The following is a 19,458-nucleotide window of genomic DNA, read 5'->3' as shown; positions in this document are numbered from 1 at the left end:
AGATCTGCTGTCATATTCTTTGCCGGGTGCAGGTGGGCTACTGTAGGATTATAATCTACCACACTCTAGGACTAAGCAACAGCTAGGTGACAAATTAAAGTACCCTGCTGCCGAGCCAACAGCATAAGCTACTAGTCCATTGCTGCTTTTCTAATAATAGACTGCTTCCTGTTTGTATCGCCTCTCTGAAACTTAAGAGGCCTACTGTGGTCAACAGTGACCTACAGCTACCAATAGTCAAATGAAGGAAAAGTGCATTATTTGTTTACAACCTTACATATTTGAATGCTTTGAAGCAAACCAACAAGTTCATGTTAAATGTGCATTCAAGGTACATTTTATCTTTGTAAAAATGTCTTTTCCATACACAAGCGTGAACAAACTGGGATATGAGATTACAATTTTAACGCTTTGAAGAGCAGACAAGGACTCCACCTTTAGGTTTTTAGCTTTTCAGCTACAGCTTTGTGTGCTATCACCATTGGCTGCTTTGTAGTCACTATGGAATTTGGTACTGCATATAACTGTAGATAAAATATGGCTAATGGTCAGATTTTCTCATGCTGATGAGAGACAATAGCTGTTTGCATATTACTGCCCAAAAATCTCCAAAATACTAACTTTACAGGAGAAGGCAAACGTGTCTTTGCTTTTGATGTCAGTTAATGTACGAAAGGGTTTTTGGAGCATTTCTATTACTTCATTCAATCATGAACTTCTTGCACAACATAAAGGACAGTTGATGTGTTCAAATACGGTAGAAAACTAAAAATCAACAAAGAGATGCTTTTGTCTTATTATTTGGACAAACGTGTTACACCAAAAACCCAGCTGTTTCAACCACAGGGTGACCCCACATGGTGGCGCTACTTCACTCAGTCAGTTCAGCGATTGAACTAAAGCACACTGTATCACTGAGGCAGAGGTGACTTCAGTTTTCACATTCTGAAGTTTTACTTACATCCAAGTGAAGATCTAGATGGGCAGGATTTTGTCCTAAAATGAATGTAAGAATCTCAGTATTTTGGCTGCCCTCTCTACCGGTAACTTTATAACACAGTCTTTGAGCATTTAAACACCTAGTAGCTTTAGTTTGAAATAACTGTCCCACCTGTGGGCAAAAGCAAAAAAGCAGTGATGATGATGAGTACACGCTTTTAGAGCTGAGAAAACAGAAGTGGGATTATTATGGTTAACCATACAGACCCATTACTGCATAAGATGAATAAAAGTCCCTGTTTTGTTGTTTCCCTTATATGTGAATTAGCGCATGACATATGTACCAACTCAAACAGAAACTAACCTATTCCCCAGTGTCCCCTTGTTGGTTAAATGCTACATCTGGACTGACAAAATCTTCACCCACGATATCAGGTCTGGGAGAACTGTAAAGAAAAGAGTCTCAACACTTTAAAAGAGCAGAGCAATCTGTGTTAAGCTGTAAGGAAAGACTGGTGGAGTGCAGCTTAACCTCTAAACAGGAAATTGTGAAGCTACAGTTTAGAAGGCCACCCTTGGAAATTAAGGATTCAGCAGCAGAGAACATTTTTGAGCCTGAAAACTGATGACTTTCTCATTTCATGAACAGCAAAGGAAGCTGGGTAACATGCAGAGGAAATATGAACGTCCTGTTTGTTCTCGTCAGTGTGACAGTTCATCCATGGGGTTCTTAGTTAGATTTCATATTACTGAGAGAAAAAAAAAGTCTAAAGCTCCTGCAGACAAAAAAGTTGCTTCGATGGGTAGGTTCTGTTAAACTGGAATGTGTTTCTTCATGGGTTCTTTAGTAAAGAAAATGGTTCTCTAAATAGAACCATGAACACTCAAAGAACCCTTTGCATAATTAAAGTGTTCTTTGCATTGTTATAGTGCTCTTCTGATTGATGGAGATTGTGTGTTATATGGTTTTATATAGAACCTTTTTTAAAAAGGGTTCTTCTATTGTCTCTGAAGTGGATATTTGCATTGGAAGTATATTAAATAACAAAAACAAAAGTGTGTGAATAATCGTTTCCCTTCACTGTTAGTAGGTATGAATATGCAACTATGAATATTAGCAAAGATCATAGTAACCTCATGTTAACAGGGGTAGGTAGTATTTGTAGGTGTATTTATACATTCTGGAGTATTTTGAAATGACAATACTTTAACTTCTACTCATGTATGGAAGGTGCTCCACTTTTATTCAGTTACATTTTAGTCATTAATATTTTCTTACTTTTTTTTGTGTTTAATGCCCTTATGGTACATTGGAGACGGCATCTGTACAGTGCTGTGACTGATCAGACATCTGACTTCTGAACTTTAAGAATCTCAACAAAAGAACAGAGCCAAACATCCCTCAGTTCTTATTAGATCTAGGCATGTATTCACTGTACTAAAGTTCCACTGCAGATCTGGGGAATTTAATTAATTAAATTAATAAAATTCCAACAATAGTTGTTAGTATTTAAGTAGTTTTTTTTTTAAAATGTTATTATATAATGTATGTATGTATGTATGTATGTGTGTATATATATATATATATATATATATATATATATATATATATATATATACACACACACACACACACTCTCACTACATACATTGCCAAAAGTATTCGCTCATCGGCCTTCACATGCATATGAACTTGAGTGACGTCTCATTCTTAATCCATACGGTTTAATTTGATGTCGCAGCTATAATAGCTTCAACTCTTCCACAAGGTTTAGGAGTGCGTTCCACAAGATTTAGGAGTGCGTTTATGGGAATTTTTGACCATTCTTCCAGGAGCTGAGCCCATCTCCTAAAAAACAACCCCACACCATAATCCCCCCTCCTCCAAATTTTACACTTGGCACAATGCAGTCAGTCAAGTATCAGTCTCCTGGCAACCACCAAATCCAGAGTCATCCATCGGATTGCAAGATGGAGAAGCATGATTTGTCACTCTAGAGAACACGTCTCCACTGCTCTAGAGTCCAGTGGCAGTGAGTTTTACACCACTGCATTCAATGCTTTGCATTGCGCTCGGTGATGTAAGGCTTGGATGCAGCTGCTCGGCCTTGGAAACTTATTCCATGAAGCTTTCTACACACTGCTCTTGGGCTAATCTGAAGGACACATGAAGTTTGGAGGTCTGTAGTGATTGACTCTGCAGAAAGTTTATGACCTCTGTGCACTATACGCCTTAGCATCCACTGACCCCGCTCTGTCATTTTACGTAGCCTAGCACTTCTTGGCTGAATTGCTGTCATTCCCAGTGGCTTCCACTTTGTTGTAATACCACTGACAGTGAATATTTAGTAAAGAGGAAATTTCATGACTCATGGTACCATGCTGGAATTCACTGAGCTCCTGAGAGCGAACCAAATGTCTGTAGAAGCAGTCTGCATGCCTAGGTGTTTGGTTTTATAAACCTGTGACCATGGAAGTGATTGAAGCACCTGAATTCAATTATTTGGATGGGTGAGTGAAAACGTGTATGTAGTATATATCTTATAAATGTATATATCTTGTAAATTGTAGTATCTTATCTTATAAATTGTTCGTGTGTTGAGTTGTGTATCAGCGCCCCCTACAGGCCCAATGAGCGTTGGCTCCACTCAAACGGCGCCATGTGGCTTTAAAAGGTTGAGCTGCGGACTGAGTCGTTTTCCTTGGCGCTACCTTTACGTGTCACCACCACCACCACCACCAACACGGAGCAGAGACAGTACGGTCTGGCCGCCACTAGCATCCTGCATCATGGAGGCAGCCGTGTCGCCGAAGAGGTGGAAATGTGCCCCGCAGTGCCGCTCGGTGCTCCCGGCTCTGGCCGTCGTGCTGATCCAGGCGGCTTGGGTGAGCGCGGAGGACGGAGGCGGTGGCGGCGGTATGGAGGAACTGGCGACGGAGAAGGAGGCTGAGGAGAGTCACCGTCAGGACAGCGTCAGTTTACTCACATTTATCCTGCTGCTGACGCTCACCATTTTAACAATATGGCTCTTCAAGCACAGGAGAGTTCGCTTCCTCCACGAAACTGGCCTGGCGATGATATACGGTGAGAAACGAGGCTGGAACGCATCACACAGCATGTAAACCCCCCTTAAGTGCTCGGATGAATGAGGCAGCTTAGCCTGCTAGCCGCTACGTGCTCCTGTCTCAACGACAGTTCGGACGATGCTTCAGATGACATGGCACGAAAAACGAGTAAATTAAAACACGGCTTTGTACCTTTGTGTGTTTTACTAGGCGTAACGTGTCTGTGGGGGTTTGACGTTTCTGCAGACGTTGGTGGTTTGACACTTTCTGGTGATGTGCCTGGTGGTAACATTAGGGCCCAGCTGATTTCTAGAATGTGCCATTATGGAGCTTGCAGTGTAACTTCGTCCCTTTCAGTGCTTTAGCATGGGCAGTGACCCGAAAGGTATCACCATTACTCATTTCTTTTTACACAGGCTTTGCGCAGGAAATAAATCTGTGTGGATTTGCGTGGCACAAAAGCAAATTATGCCTGCCTCTAAGCAGCTGTTCTCTTACTTGGTAAGACTCCAATAGAGTGGGGCTGGTTGGTTTCCCAGAAATACATTAAGTCCAAGCCTAGACTGCAGAAGTGTTGTCAACAGTAAATTAACACTGGCACTGTGAGTTCGTCCCAAAACTAAGCATAATCCATTTCTAGGAGACTGACTTGAGTTGAAATGTAACTCACCAAGGCAGGCACTCGGTCGTGAAATGTGTAAGGAAAGGTTAAATGAAGTTTAATTGTCACCTCAGTTTTAGAGAAATCTTACCCTGTTTGCCATGGATATAGACATTTATTGTAGCTTCTGCAAAAGGCATTCCTTGGCATTTGGTTAAAGGTAAAGGTAAAATCCTGTGAGTATTCTTTGTATTTTAGCGTCCGTATGAGGTTGTTGCCTCAGAGCAAGAAGGCCCTGAGTTTGATTTTCTGACCAGGGTTCTTTCTGTGTGGAGTATGTTCTCCCAATGTCTGTGTGGGTTTCCTTCCTCCCACAGTCCAAAGACGTGCAGCCAATTGGAGATACTAAACTGCCTCTAGGTGTGAATGTGTGAATGTATATGTCTGTGTGTCTGCACTGCGATGAGCTGGTGACCTGTCCAGGACGTTTTTGGCCTTCTGTCCAGTGAACATTGGGATAGGCTACAGCACCATCTAAAGCTGAGTGGGTGGTGATGATGATGATAAAGCTGAATGGATTGTGAAGTTTTTTTGTCACCTTGATATTTTAATGACCCTATACTGGCCCATATTCTTAACCTTGGTCATGAAATTATTGAAAAATTATTAAACAAAATGACAACAAAATTGTCCACTTCAACAAGGAACTTGTTCTTTCTTCACTTACAGTAAATACATTATTTCCAAAAGTATTCGCTCATCTGCCTTCACATGCATCTGAACTCGAGTGACAACCCATTCTTAACCCATAGGGTTTAACATGATGTCGGCCCCACCCTTTGCAGCTATAAAAGCTTAAACTTTTCTGGCAAGGCTTTCCACAAGGTTTAGGAGTATGTTTATGACACTGATGTTGGATGAGAAGGCCTGGCTTGGAATCTCCACTGATTAATCCCAAAGATGTTCTGTGGGGTTGAGGTCATGACTCTCTGCAGGCCATTCAAGTTCTTCCATGCCAAACTAGTTCACCAATGTCTTTATGGACCTTCCTTTGTGCACTGGTGCACAGTCATGTTGGAACAGGAAGGGGCTGTCTCCAAAACTCTACCACAAAGTTGGGAGCATGAAATTGTCAAATCTCTTGGTCTGCTTAAGAGCTCCTTTGACTGGAACTAAGGGGCCGAGCCAAACTCCTGATAAACAACCTCACGCTATAATCTCCCCTCCACCACACTTTACACTTGGCACACTGCAGTCAGACAAGTACCCGTTCTCCTGGCAACCGCCAAACCCAGACTTGTCCATCAGATTGCCAGACAGAGAAACATGATTAGTCACTCCAGAGAACACATCTCCACTGCTCTAGAGTCCAGTGGCGGCACTTTACACCACTGCATTTGACGCTTTGCATTGCACATGGTGATGCAAGGCTTGGATGTAGCTGCTCAGCGATGGAAACCCGTTCCATGAAGCTCTCTACGCTGTTCTTGATCTAATCTGAAGGCCACATGAAGTGTGGAGGTCTGTAGTTATTGACTCTGCAGAAAGTTGGCGACCTCTGTGCACTACACTCCTCAGTATTCACTGACCCTGCTCCGTCATTTTACGTGGCCTAGCACTTCTTGGCTGAGCTACTGTCATTCCCAATGGCTTCCACTTTGTTATAATACCACTGGCAATTGACTATGGAATATCTAGCAGCGAGGAAATGTCATGATTTCATGGATTTATTGCACAGGTAGCATCCGGTCATGGTACAATGCTGGAATTCACTGGGCTGAGAGCGACCCATTCTTTCACTAATGTCTGTAGAAGCAGACTGCAGGCCTAGGTGCTTGGTTTAATACACCTGTGGCCATGGAAGTGATTGGAATACCTGAATTCAATGATTTGGATGGGTGAGTGAATACTTTTGGCAATGTACTGTATGTTAAGGGGAGAAAGTACACAATTCGGTATGTCCCACACTCAGGAAATTTGTTTTCCCAGCTATAAATTAATCATGTACTTACAGTGCCCTTCATGAACTGAATCTGGTTTGTTGGAGCATAAGCTGCCCTGTGCTTGAGATTTCCCCTTGTTTGAGAATGAGAATCACAGCTCTAATGCAGAAACTCCCAAATGGCCCTGGTGACTGAATCTAGAATGCGCACAATATAATTCACAAAGGAAATCATTTTTCATATTTTCATATTTCATTTTACCATCATTCCATATAAAAAGTCAGATGTCATGTGTTGGTTCACTGGTGGTTTTGAACAATAAATAAAACATCTATATTTGTGTTGTAGACATGTCGACCGCTGGTTCTCTGGACCACCAATATAATGAAATCTGAGACTATAAGTTTCTCTACAATGACCCTTTTCATATCAAAGCACTTTGAATGACTTTGCAACAACAGAACTATGCAAAAATTTTGAAAAATACAAGGCATTCCCCTTTTATACAAAAAATTATGTAGTAGTAGTAGTAATAATAATAATAATAATAATAATAATAATAGTGACACCTAATAATAAGTGTTACACCTACAGCTAAAATTAGTTTTATTCAGTGGTTTACAACCTACAATGCTACAAATCCAATTAAAACCAGGCCTAATTATCTTTACTTTGTAATAAAACATGAAGCTAATCAGTGTTCCTTAATATCCACAATATACACAGGAAAGCGTATTGCAACATAACAATATAATCGTCATATTGCCCACCCCTAGTGTGATAGTGTTTGAAAGTTGTGGTGATGGTAATACAGCATTCGTTTCAGGTTAAATGTCATGCCCATGTTCTCTGTTTGGAATCATGAAATTGATGAACTACATGAACTAGATTCTGCTCAGTTTAAAGTAACAGGAGTGATTGCCACTGTTGCTGCTGCATTTTGTACCTAAAGAGCAAAACAGCACTTTCCTGAAGAGACTTTCTATTTACTTGTAATACTGATTTTAGGCTAGGGCTGTACTATATATTGTTTGTAATTCATCACCACAATATAAGCATTTGCACTGCTTATAGTGCAGAGTGCATTAGTGAGCACTCTACCCATTCAGGGCTTTTATCTTGTGCTCTGAGCATCACAGTTCCAGTGTAAGTATTTATGTGACTGTTTTGGTGAATCATGGTATAATCCAAAAAAGCCATTATTGTATCTTGGAAATACAGCTGGTGAAAGGCTTATTGCAGCATCATAGAATCGTACTGCTACATTTCAATTTTTGTCAGTAACAGTCTGATTGGCACACTGTTGTCAGACTATCCTTTCATGTATGGAAGCAGTGCAGTTTAATACAACCTCAACAGAGGAAAACTTTAGCTGGGGGTCACTGATGTGTGTAGTAGAGCAGCTTGTTCAGCAGAGCTCTGTAATTTGGACAAGTTAATAACGAAGGTCCTCAGCAAGGGTAATGCTCCATCAGCATCATTTCGCGTGTGCACAGGAGACAGGAGGAGAGGAGAAGAGCTGATGTTGCTGGATGATTGTGGGCTGTAAGCTTCATACTTCTACAATATGTTGTTGATGAATCTCTGAATGGTATGGAGCTGCTTTAAGACTTAGTCTTGATACTTCTGTGGGTCAGTATTGACTTTCCCAGGAGAAGTTGCCCAAGTTTAGGTGTATTTAATAAATGTGAGTGTCAGTCTACAGGTTTGTGTATTTCTCTGCCATTGCAGATATCTAGAGATTCCCAGGGATGTGCTGGGGAGGGGAAACAAGCTAAGCAGAAAGAATAATAAGTGAATGACCGTATGAGAACCCTCGTCTGTTATTTATGGAGATGCCACGGATAAATCCATCAAGATGTTGTGAGAAGTGTACTAGACAGCAGACTAGCAGTCACTATGTAAACATTTCTGCTCTCTGAGAGATGAAACTAGTATACAGATGGCTTTAGATCAGACCTCTGACTTCCATGTTTTGCTAAACTATTATCACTTGAGGAGGTAATGTTTTTGACTTGAGCTTAACAGATAAGTAGCAGAAATATTGTTTATTGTTCTTAATATCCCAAACACTTGGGGGAAATCCCTGTTGTTTAATACTTGCGTCCTCAAATTTGCTTATCTGAATCCGATTTACTCTTTGGTCACAATGTAGTAGATAGAGGAAGAAGGCTTTGTATTGTTGGACCTCTTGTGTCGAACAAATTCATACCAGGTTTGAACAAATTCAAAAGAGCAGATATAGATCAGCATTGACTGAAACTGTTGATTTTCCTTTGTTATACATACGTTCCTATATCCACACATACAATGGGGTCCACCAGTAATAAAACTTCTATTTTGCATTTTTTTTCTTAATTGAAACTATTTTTAAATAACAATTTGAGTATGTAGAATCTCTGAAATCTTTGATGTATACAATTTCTTAGTAAATTTGCTCCAATGACAGAATAGACTCAGATTGGCTTGGGCTCCACATGTTTGTGCAAAAGCTTCTGATGAGGAGATCAGATCCACCTAAGAGTTGTCTGGACACCTGCTTTTTTATATGTAAAGCTTCAACTTGTTCCATTTTACAAATTTGCTTAAATTTCAAGTGACCTAGAAATTTGTAATGTCCATAACTTTTATTTGTTAAATCTTTGAATGAGAAATTTTATCTTTTTTGGTTATTTCTAGCTTTATATGAAAGAATCTCAGTTTTTTAGTGTGGCTCCACTGTTCATGCTTACATACATACATATGGATCTAGTTTGTGGGGGTGTGTTTGTGTTGTATGAACTGTTTATTCTTTAGCGCTTTACTGTTCAGGTCTAAGGGGAATAGTGCTTATGCCCAGTCTTTTATATCACTCTGTAAACCTTTTAAATAGTCCATATCAGCTAGTCAAGGCAAACACACACGAGCTGTACACAGATAGCTTGAGTTTCTAAAAATGTTTCTGCTGGTGGTGTGGTAACTGCTGCGGGTTGTGTCCCGTATGGTGCTGAATGCTGAGTTCACGTTTTAACAGGATACAGGCATAGTGCTTGCACTTTCCAGTTAGATGATGTGCGAATTTGTTTAAAACTGGGTAAAACCTGATGAGATTAAGAATGATTGATGTCTCATTCTTATTGTATGTCTGTTATTGCAAAATGCTTTGTGTTTGCGCATGATTATACTGCTTTTTATTTAATGTGAATTTGATGGTGTAGAAAGATTCTGCGACTCCATCCACATTAAAGCTTTTTTGTTCTATTCTTAGTTTTCAGTCTTTTCCCATTTCTGTTTCATCACTCTGAACTGTGATCCATCTGCGTGCTCTGGTCATACATCAGGCAACCTTATGCTTATGCATTTGTACATGCTTTTATTTTTCCTCTGATCTAGAGTGACTTCTGAAACAAATTTGGGTTACAGTAGGTCACAGTGTTCAACTTGTAGAGGTTTGAAGAGACTTGAAAAAGTCTGATACAGTGAAAAATGAACAAATGATTATTTTTAATGACGCAGCTGTTCTCCTGTTGTCTTAAAGACAGTAGTACAGCATGTGTTGCGGAAAGCCAATTGCATGCATTCTATTTTTTCCATGTAATCAAAAATGTTTAAATGGCAAAATGCCAGCAAAGCTTATATTACTCACTAACTCGGGCAACGCGGTCCGATTTAAAAGGTTTGTGATGAAGATACATTTTTGATAAAGATACATTTAGAACTGACGCAACCATTAAATGTCCAAATACTGAAGCTGAAAAGGTTTCCTGTGATGCAACTGAATTGTCAGACGTGAAGGAGATGGCAGCAGTACAGGATCTGTGATTTACCTAAAAGTACTCAGTTATGATAAATTTCTTTGTCAGTTTTATATAGTGTCAGTCTTAAAGAGATATTTAGCAAAAAAAGATTTAAAAAAATCAAATGTTCACAGTTTTCCCTTTACCCCAAAATATAGTTGTTTTTCCAAGAGATATTTGGTGTCTGAACCTTGCCTGTAGTCTTGGACTACCACAAAATGTAGCTAGAATTAATAGAAGGAGACTACATGCCTAAATCACACATTTGCCTCAAACTATATAAAGGTGTTGAAACTCTCCAATAGACTTGCATATGAGGTTTCTGGCCTTATATCATGTAGTTATCTATATAAATGGGCAAAAGTAAACTAATGGATCAAACTAACACAAGCTTTATTTCTTTATGTAACGCTTTTTTAGAACGGTTGGAAATCAACTTCACAGAAAATCTGGGTCTGAGGCAGTTACATAGTGTTAATGGAGTGTGAGCACTGACTCCATCAGGCCTACCTATTACAGCATAACTAAAAAGGGAGAGCGAGAAGATAGCAATGATGTGAAGGCCCCCTGAGATGCATTCCAACTTTAACAAACTTCAGTGAGCACGTGAGAGCATTGGAATGATGGCACTGACATTCCTAGTTTTCCAGAATACTGTATCTCTGTGAGCCTTCCACCTTTTATCCAAGGGAAAGACTAGTTAATAAATGCCTGAGTAATCAAGTGTGTTTTTAGCATAGTCTGGAAAAAAAATTACTTTGAGTCCTGAACAGTGACTGGAAGGTTATTCCAAAGCTGAGGGGCTTTGAATAAAAAATTCTACACCCTGCCAAAGCTTTTTTTATTTCTAGGTACTAATAGTGAGCCAGCACCTTGAGATCCAAGTAGGCATGATGGTTCTTACGAAGATATAAGCCCATGAAGTGTTGATAAAACCAAGCTCTAAGCTCTCTGGCTGCAGCATTCTGGACTAATTGAAATTTGTAAAGGCTTTTGCTGGAACATCCAGACAGCAGGTCATTACAGTAATTCAACCTCAAGGTAATAAAGTTGTGAACTACATTTTCCACATCCTGTATGGATAGAGCATATCTTAACTTGACGATATTTCAAAGCTTAAGGAAAGCTCTTCAAGTAATATTGCTTATGTGTGCAATGAAGGACAGATCAGGATCAATCGTGACTCCAGGGTTTTTACAGATATTCCTGATGGAACTGAGAAGCTATTAAGATTGAGTGTTAAAACAGCTCTCTTCTTAGCTGATCGACTATAGTACTGAGCAGAGATCAGAGCTCTTCATTTATTTTCGTTCAAAAATCAAAATGGCCATTAAGTATTAAGTTATTCAGTTTTCAAGAGAGATTTCTGAGGCAAGTAGATAAAAGAGAATCCCCTTGAATTATTGTGTATTAAGATATACCCGGTAGACCAGAACTGTCAGAGAAACTGTACATAAAGCTTTGATATTTGAGAGATGGGTCAAGCTCCACTCTTTCATTAGATCTGAAAACATCCACAGGTGTTTCTGTCCATGCTTCCACTGTTAGAAAACAACTCAACACTTTGAAAGGATGTGTAGAAATTGTGCAAATCAAAGACAGGCTGCTGGTGTTTTCAGAACAATGGACTAACCACCCCAGAGTTCAGACCTCAGCATCATTTGAATGTGTTCAGGATTATTTGTATTGTGAGAAACAGAATATGCAACTAGCTTTTAAGACTGAACTTTAAAGGTGTGGAAAAACATCCCTGCAGATTTCTTTGAAAAACTGAAAGCAAAAAGGATGGAGCTGTAATGCAAAGAGTAAAAACATTAAATATTGAAATACTGTATTTCATTATTAAGATGTCTGCCATTTTCTGTTAAATTTTGTTAAGTTTCTGTTTTCAGCTTTTTGCTGATCCTGAAAAATTAATAACTTGTGTTTAATAGCCGTTTTGTCTCTAACTTGCACTGTACTGTAAATTTGTGGTAAGGGCAAACTGTGTAAATTTAGATTTTTCACCGAACTACCTCTTTTAAGTTGCATTACTTCCCCCACCAGGGTGTGTTTAGTGTTTTCCCCCTTTAGAATTCATTAGCATTGACTGTCAGCCCACTGAGAGTTTTGGAGGATTTACAGGGACTTTCTGATCTGTATCACTGTGCCGTCTCTGCCACACACACAGCTGAAATTAGCCAGCTGCACTTTGGTATGGCGGGTGTTTTTCCTGTTCTGTGGACTTAGTGGACTGAGCGTTTTCCTCCTGCAGTGGCCTGTGTGAGAGCACTAAGCTGTATTAGCTGGATACTAGGCAGGCTGTGGCCAAGGTCAGTGCTTGCCCCTGCTTGGCTCAGAGTGTGCTGCTGGGGCTCTAACCCAATTACTAATGCCCCCCTACGCTGATTTAAGTCTAGGACCTGACGTACACAGCACGGGCACTGTTTGTGCGTTTTGTGTGTGCTTGCGCACATTTAGTTGTTGTCGGAACAAAACCTTAATTTTTAGCATTTTTTCATGTAGCATCATTTGAAAATACCAGCTGCCTTTTACATTATGGTGAAATTTCACGATGAATAGTCAGAAAACTGCTTGGATATGTGTCTTTGTATATGTACAGTGAATGTATATCATTCTGTAGACTTGATTAAGCCATGTGAACAATCCAGTCTATAATCTTTCTATACTGTGCTCAGTCTATACTCACAAAAATGTACACGTACACACACCTCTGCTAATCCAGTTATATGGCAGACTTTAGTCTGGTGATTACTGAAGTTACTGACTGTGAGCTATCTCTCTGAGGCCTGGACTCTGCAAGGCTAGAAACCCTGCGAACTTCAGCTGTAATAACAATGACTCTCATTATAATCCTTTCCAAGGTCATCATTTCCCTTTCTTTAGTACTAATGCTATTATTTGTGTTGCATGTATTTGTATTTGCAGTGAATGTTGTGACTTTTCCTTAAATGAAGCTGTGCATGGCTGGTGAGCATGCATGTGTGCTGAATTAAAATCTGAGCTTGGCTTCGTGTTGCTGACTCCACATGGCAGCGGCACATTAGTATGGAAATGCTCTCCAACTGGTTTGACACAGTGGGCGCATACACTCATAATGTGCCCTCACTGAGATAAGGTGCTGTGTGTTTTCGTGTGCGCGCTGTATACACACCAGCAGTGCAGTGAAGTTGGAGACGGTGACATAAATGGCATTTCCTGTGAGATTCTGAGATTCTGTTTACAGTTCTGAATGCTAAAGTACACAATATTTTATAAGGTTAAAGGAAAAGTTCAGAATAATTACTCTTTAAATTTGTCTCTTACTTGACCCTCACTTTGTATGATAATTCTAATTTCACTTTTGTAAAATTTCTCCTGGTTTGTTTTTAATATATTTGAGTGTGTGTGTGTGTGTGTGTGTGTGTGTGTGTGTGTGTGTGTGTGTATATGCATGATTTTTCAAGAAGCAGAGAATCTAAATAGGCATGAGGCTAAATTCCTAAATAGTAAATTAGGACTTTAATAGGTAAATGATCTACCTTCTGAAGTCCTCATGAGCTTTCTAAGTTCTATTAAAGGGTTACCATGATGTGCTAATGCCAGATATTTTTCGTGCATAGCACCTTCCATAGATATTGGCAGACCTGGTAAACATGAGCAAAATTGGCTGTGAAAAGCATTCTTTATTGATCATTTTTGATCTTTTTTTTTTTTTTTAAATATTTACAAGAATCCTACCATTACTTGAGGTACAATTGAAGAAAAATCTGAACCTAAATCTTGTCATGAGATATTTTTCCTCAAATCTATATGTGCCAATTGTTGACATCCCTAGAGATTCTTAAGAGTGAAAATAACTGAAATATATTTCCACTCATGTTTTATATTTTAAAGTTCACCTGAGTTAATAGGAACACTTAAATTACTTTCTTGTTTTATTAGGGTGTAGAAATTAGGTGACATACAGGAGAAATTCCTTTAGTTATCCATCATTGAGAAAGACCAGACAGTACAGCAGTCATGTGCAACAAAAGATTGGTGAGAAAAAGAATGGTGGTGGATCTGTGGGGGTTTTTTTTTTTTGTTTGTTTTTTTTTTTAATCCGAAGGTCCTGGACGGTTTGTTTGGATGCATGGTATCGTTGGCTCACGTACCTGCAGATATTGAATCAAAACCTGACCGCCTCAGCCAGGAAACTTAAACTGGGCCATGGTTGGATCTTCCAGCTGGACACTGAGCCAAAGCAAACACCAATAATCAACACAACAATAGGTCACTGACCACAAAATCAAGGTTTTGTCATGGCTGTTGCAGAGTCCTCTCACTTAAATCTCTTGTAGGATGAGCTGAAGTGTGAACCCTGGAGTCTCAAGGTATTCTGTAGGCAGGAATGGTGTTGGTTCTCTTTCTATGTGTTTTCCAGTCTCACTAAGCATTATAGGAGAAGACTCGGAGCTGTTATCATTGCAAAGGGAAGTATTAAATGAAGGGGTGCCAACAGTTGTGGCACACACAGATTTGAGATACACTTATCATGAAAGAGAAGTTTTTTTTTCTTTTACTATTTGTCAGTTATTAGTTAATATAAATATTTTTAATAAAAGATCAAAAGGATAAGCAATAGCCAATTTTTTTCACGGCCAGTTTTGCTCGTGTTTAACGGGGGTGCCAGTATTTGTGAAGAGCACTGTAAATGACAGTGCCAGTACATAAACATTTATTGGTCTGAAGTTCTAAACTTCATTAGTTTAGAACTTCATTAACATTAACTAGTTAAACTTCGTTAACTCCATTGTAGGAAACACATATAAGGTGCCCCTACTTCCCTTGCTGTCCTCCTCAAAGTGTGCTCTTTGTTGGCCTTAAGGCGGGTTTACGCTGTACAGTTTTCATCATGATAATGCTGCTCCAGACAAAAATTGCAGATGATGAAAGAATTCGTTGATTGTTTTGTTTATTAAAACCGACAGTCTTTCAGTGTGGAATGTGACGTGCTCCATGGCGACCAGTTTAGTGCCTTTGTAGCCAAAGACAGCTTGCAATAAAATTCTATTGGTCCCAGAAAATTTGGTCCTAAATCTTGAAGTGTGACACGTCTGAAAACAACTAATAGTACAGCTTGGTATAAAGAGAGAGTGAAACTAAGAGAGAAATATTACAGTTAAAACCTTCACTGCTCACGGTTTATTTGTTAGCTTGACTGCGTTAGCTGGGCCCAGCCTTTCTGCATTTGAATTAGATTCAGTGACTTTGAATCTGTGAATTTTTGTTTTTAATTGCTTGCTTCCACTCTTAGTTATAAGATTGGAATTTCAGAGTGCTAATGTTAGCATATCTGCTTTGTTTTAAAATCTGTATTCAAACCAATTTTTCATTTTGTTAAGGGGAATAATATTAGCAGTAACACTTCAAACTTTTGATTTGGTTTTCCTGACAGATCTGGCACAGCACTCTGATAAAGGCCCCTTAATGTCTGTATTAATGAGCGTTAGACTTTGACTAATCTTGGGGTTTTTTTGTTTGTTTGTTTTTTTTATCCAAAATTAAGCATGACACAAAGGGGCTTCACATTTCTGAGGCAGAAAACTCTTCTAATTCTTGTCTCGTCCTGTTTTCGGTGGGTTTAAATCTGAAACTGTGGTTTTATCTCAGCACAGGGATGCTTTCCAGTCATTTGACAACTGTTGATGGGCCTGTTTTTGACCTTGATCTTTCTTTGTCCACAGGTTTGTTGGTGGGTGTGATCCTGCGGTATGGTATCCCCTCCACCAGTTACCACAATAAAACACCCCCCAGCTGCTCTCTGAAAGAGGGTCCGGTCAGCACCTTGCTACTCAATGTCAGTGGCAAATTCTTTGAGTACACACTGAAGGGTGAGATCAACTCCCGTGAAATACACAATGTGGAGCAGAACGACATGCTTCGTAAGGTACACACACATTCACAAACCCCCCCACAGAATGTAGCTATTCTGCTAAGACATGTTTAGAGTCTGAAGTTTGCTCCTTTCATTTTACACTGGAGCTTTGAGGCTTATGAAGCTAAAACGTTGTGAAAGCTGATAACCCATTTATTATCGTTGTGCTAACTGCATGCTTAAATCACATGCTTGCCTCAAACCATGTCAAGTTGTGATAATCTCAGTGTTGCTCATTTGGTTTCTGACCTTGTATGACATGTTATCTATAAATGTATTTTTTATATATATATATATATATATATATATATATATATATATATATATATATATATATATATATTTGTCCACAGTTCACTTTTTTTTTTTTTTTTTTTTTTGTTATTTAACTAGGGTAGCCTCTTTTGGTTTGTTTTTGTCTACCTCTGGCACCCTGTCCAGCACAATGTACAGCAAGATTTAGGGGACCAGTTTATGTAATTATATGAGTATGTGTATGTCTGCATTGTTAAGCTAATTTGTAGCTGATGTAAACATACATTTAATCTATTTTTGAATTGCAAATAAATGCTGTTTCTTGTTTTACAGGTCACCTTTGACCCAGAGGTGTTCTTCAACATCTTGCTACCTCCCATCATTTTCCATGCTGGATACAGCCTTAAAAAGGTAAGTTAGTGTTGTAGCTGGAGGGAGACTCCTCTGGGCAGTAATGTCAGACTTGGCTGTCATGGCTGGGTGGTTGTCCTTTTGTTTTGCTGTTCAGTAGAGCGTTCATGAATGGTTTCCCTGCTGCTGCATCGTTTGCATTTTGAAATTGACACATGATAGTGGAGTGGGCCCTGCTTCTCTCTCTTTTGCTTGGGTGAAAACAACTGCTGGAAATTGGGGAATTTGGCTAGTTAAGAGCAGAGTACTGCCTTTGTTGGTTAAAAAATGCTGATTGCCTGTAATAAACAGCTTTTTTTTTGCGGAAGCGAAGGCCAGTTGTCTTTCACTTCCTTTCAGTTACCTTCCACCAGTGTTCTGTGTGGTATTTTTACAACAGGCACAACCCCCATGCTTGCCTAACAAACAAAGAGCCTTTTATTTAAAAATGGCCTTTGATTTTTCTAAGTTTGTAGTGGTCTGCCATGCAATTTTGCCAGATGTGTTCTGACATAATCATTGTGCATGGAGTTTGTGTTCATAAATTACTGTGGTTTTTGAATATACATTTGTTAACTTTTGTTTAGCACTATGAACTGTTGATTAAGGATGCTACCAACTAGGCTAACGTAGTGACTGTTTTCTAGCTGTTATAAAGCTGCAGCCACAATTATCCAGGACTTTAGTAAAAGGGTGTGTTAACGTGTTATGTGTATCCACTTAAGTTTTGGGCTGCATTATTTGTTTTTGTTTCACAATATTAACTGATTTTGTTAAAAAAAGTCATGTTGAAAGCACTAAACCCTTTGTATTCCTCTGGAACGTTGCTTGGCTCTGTGTGTGCAGTTTAATATTTAGAGTATTACATATGTAATCAGAAACATGGTATTGGCTTTAAGCCTCTTTTATTGTTTTTGCTTTGTTCGGTGTAGAAATCCAGGGAGATTCCAAACCAGTGAGATTAATAATGCATGGTCATGGTAATATAATACCTGATATCAAGTCTAGCGTCTTTTCATAGCGCTGCTTGGCTGAAAAGTTTCGGTCTTTGAGTGTTGACTTTATTTGAAACATGTGAATGAGAGAGAGTTTTTCCCTGCAGTTCTGTATGGACTTAAAGTGCTAATTTAAAAGCAAAAAAGAAATTTACATGATTGTGGTTTTACTCCAGATATAGGCTTTCTGATCAGTTACTAACACTGTATTACAGATGTTTTATTTATAAAAATGGACAAAAGTGTAGAAGTGTGTAGGTGTAAAAATCAGACTTCAAGGTGGCTGCTACCACTGTTTTTAGCTATGCAGCATGCTTTTACTGTTTCTATAGAGAGCATGCCATGCAGCATCAAAAACCACATAAGCAAGTCTATTTGAATTTATTTAAAAACTCAACAACGTTTGAGGCAACAGTGTGATTTAGGTAAGTGGTTTGCATGATGCTAATTGGTGGGGTATATGCTTTGTAACTCCACTGCTAGGAGTAAATTTTAGACACACAACATGTCTTTGCTGATCATTTTTATTTTTTTTAACCAAACTATAACTTTAAAATTTTTATTCACTGTCATGTTTTGCATGTGAATTCCTATAAAATTGCGCACTCTGTGATTTTTGTCAAGACAGCAGGTGAGAGAGAAATAAGTACTGATTCTGTGCCTGAGAGTGGAGTGGGGGGGGCTGATTTAAAGCAGATGGTTGATATCTGGCACCAAACAGAGGCAACACAATTCAGCAGACTGCAGAGCTGTCTATGTGGAGAGTCAGTAATGGAATTGCTGCATAGATAGATTTATCATCATAATAGATCGAATATAGATTTAGCATCATGCTCTCTGCTTTGCTTGATGTGTGTTGGATGTCTGAGTGGCCTTGTTTTATCCGGAGCTGCACTACAAGCACAGACTGATCTGGACACAGTTGGGGGTTTCCTTTGTATGTGTCTTACCTTAGTTTAGAGTTATTGTTGTTATTTTGATATATGTTTAATTTGCATTACACCCCCCCCCCCCCCAACCCCACCACCACAAAAGGGCACAGTTCCTCCTGCTGTTGGTGAAGGTGAATAACCGTGTGCACGGAGGAAGGTACCGAAATTTCAGCTACCAAAAAATTTCAACCAAAAATGGTCATAAGTGGTACTTTCAGTTTTTGACCAAAAAGAGGAAAAAGACAAAGTTTCAGATGAAAAAATATTTAATAGGACAACAATAAAATGCACTACAAGATATAATGCTATGACCTCTACTCCAGAGCCTTGTCCATGTAGTTTACATGTTAGAAAGCTAGAGGTTTTCTCACATGTCACTTTAGTAACAAACCATAACATTTTTAAATTTCAAATTTAAGACACATTAATGTAGCAAGACACTGAATTTTGTTTCAGGCAATTTCAGACCATTTCTTTAGTTCCATTCACCGTGAAATGTTAACACAATTTAAAGGGCATATATATATATTAAAGGGCATATGCCCTTTAATATATATATATATATATATATATATATATATATATATATATATATGCCCTTTAATATATATATATATATATATATATTAAAAAAAAGAATAGAAGGTGAAACTGAGGTTTTG

The 19,458-nt window shown here is 38.9% G+C and overlaps 1 protein-coding gene across 3 annotated transcripts in view; it reads left to right on the top strand.

Annotated features, from left to right (window-relative positions):
- The first annotated feature begins 3,446 nt into the window (after positions 1 to 3,446).
- slc9a7 (solute carrier family 9 member 7) overlaps positions 3,447 to 19,458 on the top strand; it is a 58,669-nt gene continuing 42,657 nt past the window's right edge. The window contains exons 1-4 of one of the 3 annotated variants that reach the window (XM_017720722.2): positions 3,447 to 3,450; positions 3,543 to 4,024; positions 16,034 to 16,236; positions 16,813 to 16,890. In XM_017720722.2, coding sequence (XP_017576211.2) covers positions 3,571 to 4,024; positions 16,034 to 16,236; positions 16,813 to 16,890 — 735 coding nt within the window. In that variant the 5' untranslated portion in view covers positions 3,447 to 3,450; positions 3,543 to 3,570. Of the gene's footprint in view, positions 3,451 to 3,542; positions 4,025 to 16,033; positions 16,237 to 16,812; positions 16,891 to 19,458 lie in introns of those variants that run through there. The other 2 variants (XM_037535045.1, XM_017720732.2) reach the window with 2 other exon arrangements.

The sequence above is a fragment of the Pygocentrus nattereri genome, chromosome 26 (genome assembly GCF_015220715.1).
Source record: "Pygocentrus nattereri isolate fPygNat1 chromosome 26, fPygNat1.pri, whole genome shotgun sequence".
NCBI lineage: Eukaryota > Metazoa > Chordata > Actinopteri > Characiformes > Serrasalmidae > Pygocentrus > Pygocentrus nattereri.
This window is presented reverse-complemented; position numbering and strand designations above follow the sequence as displayed.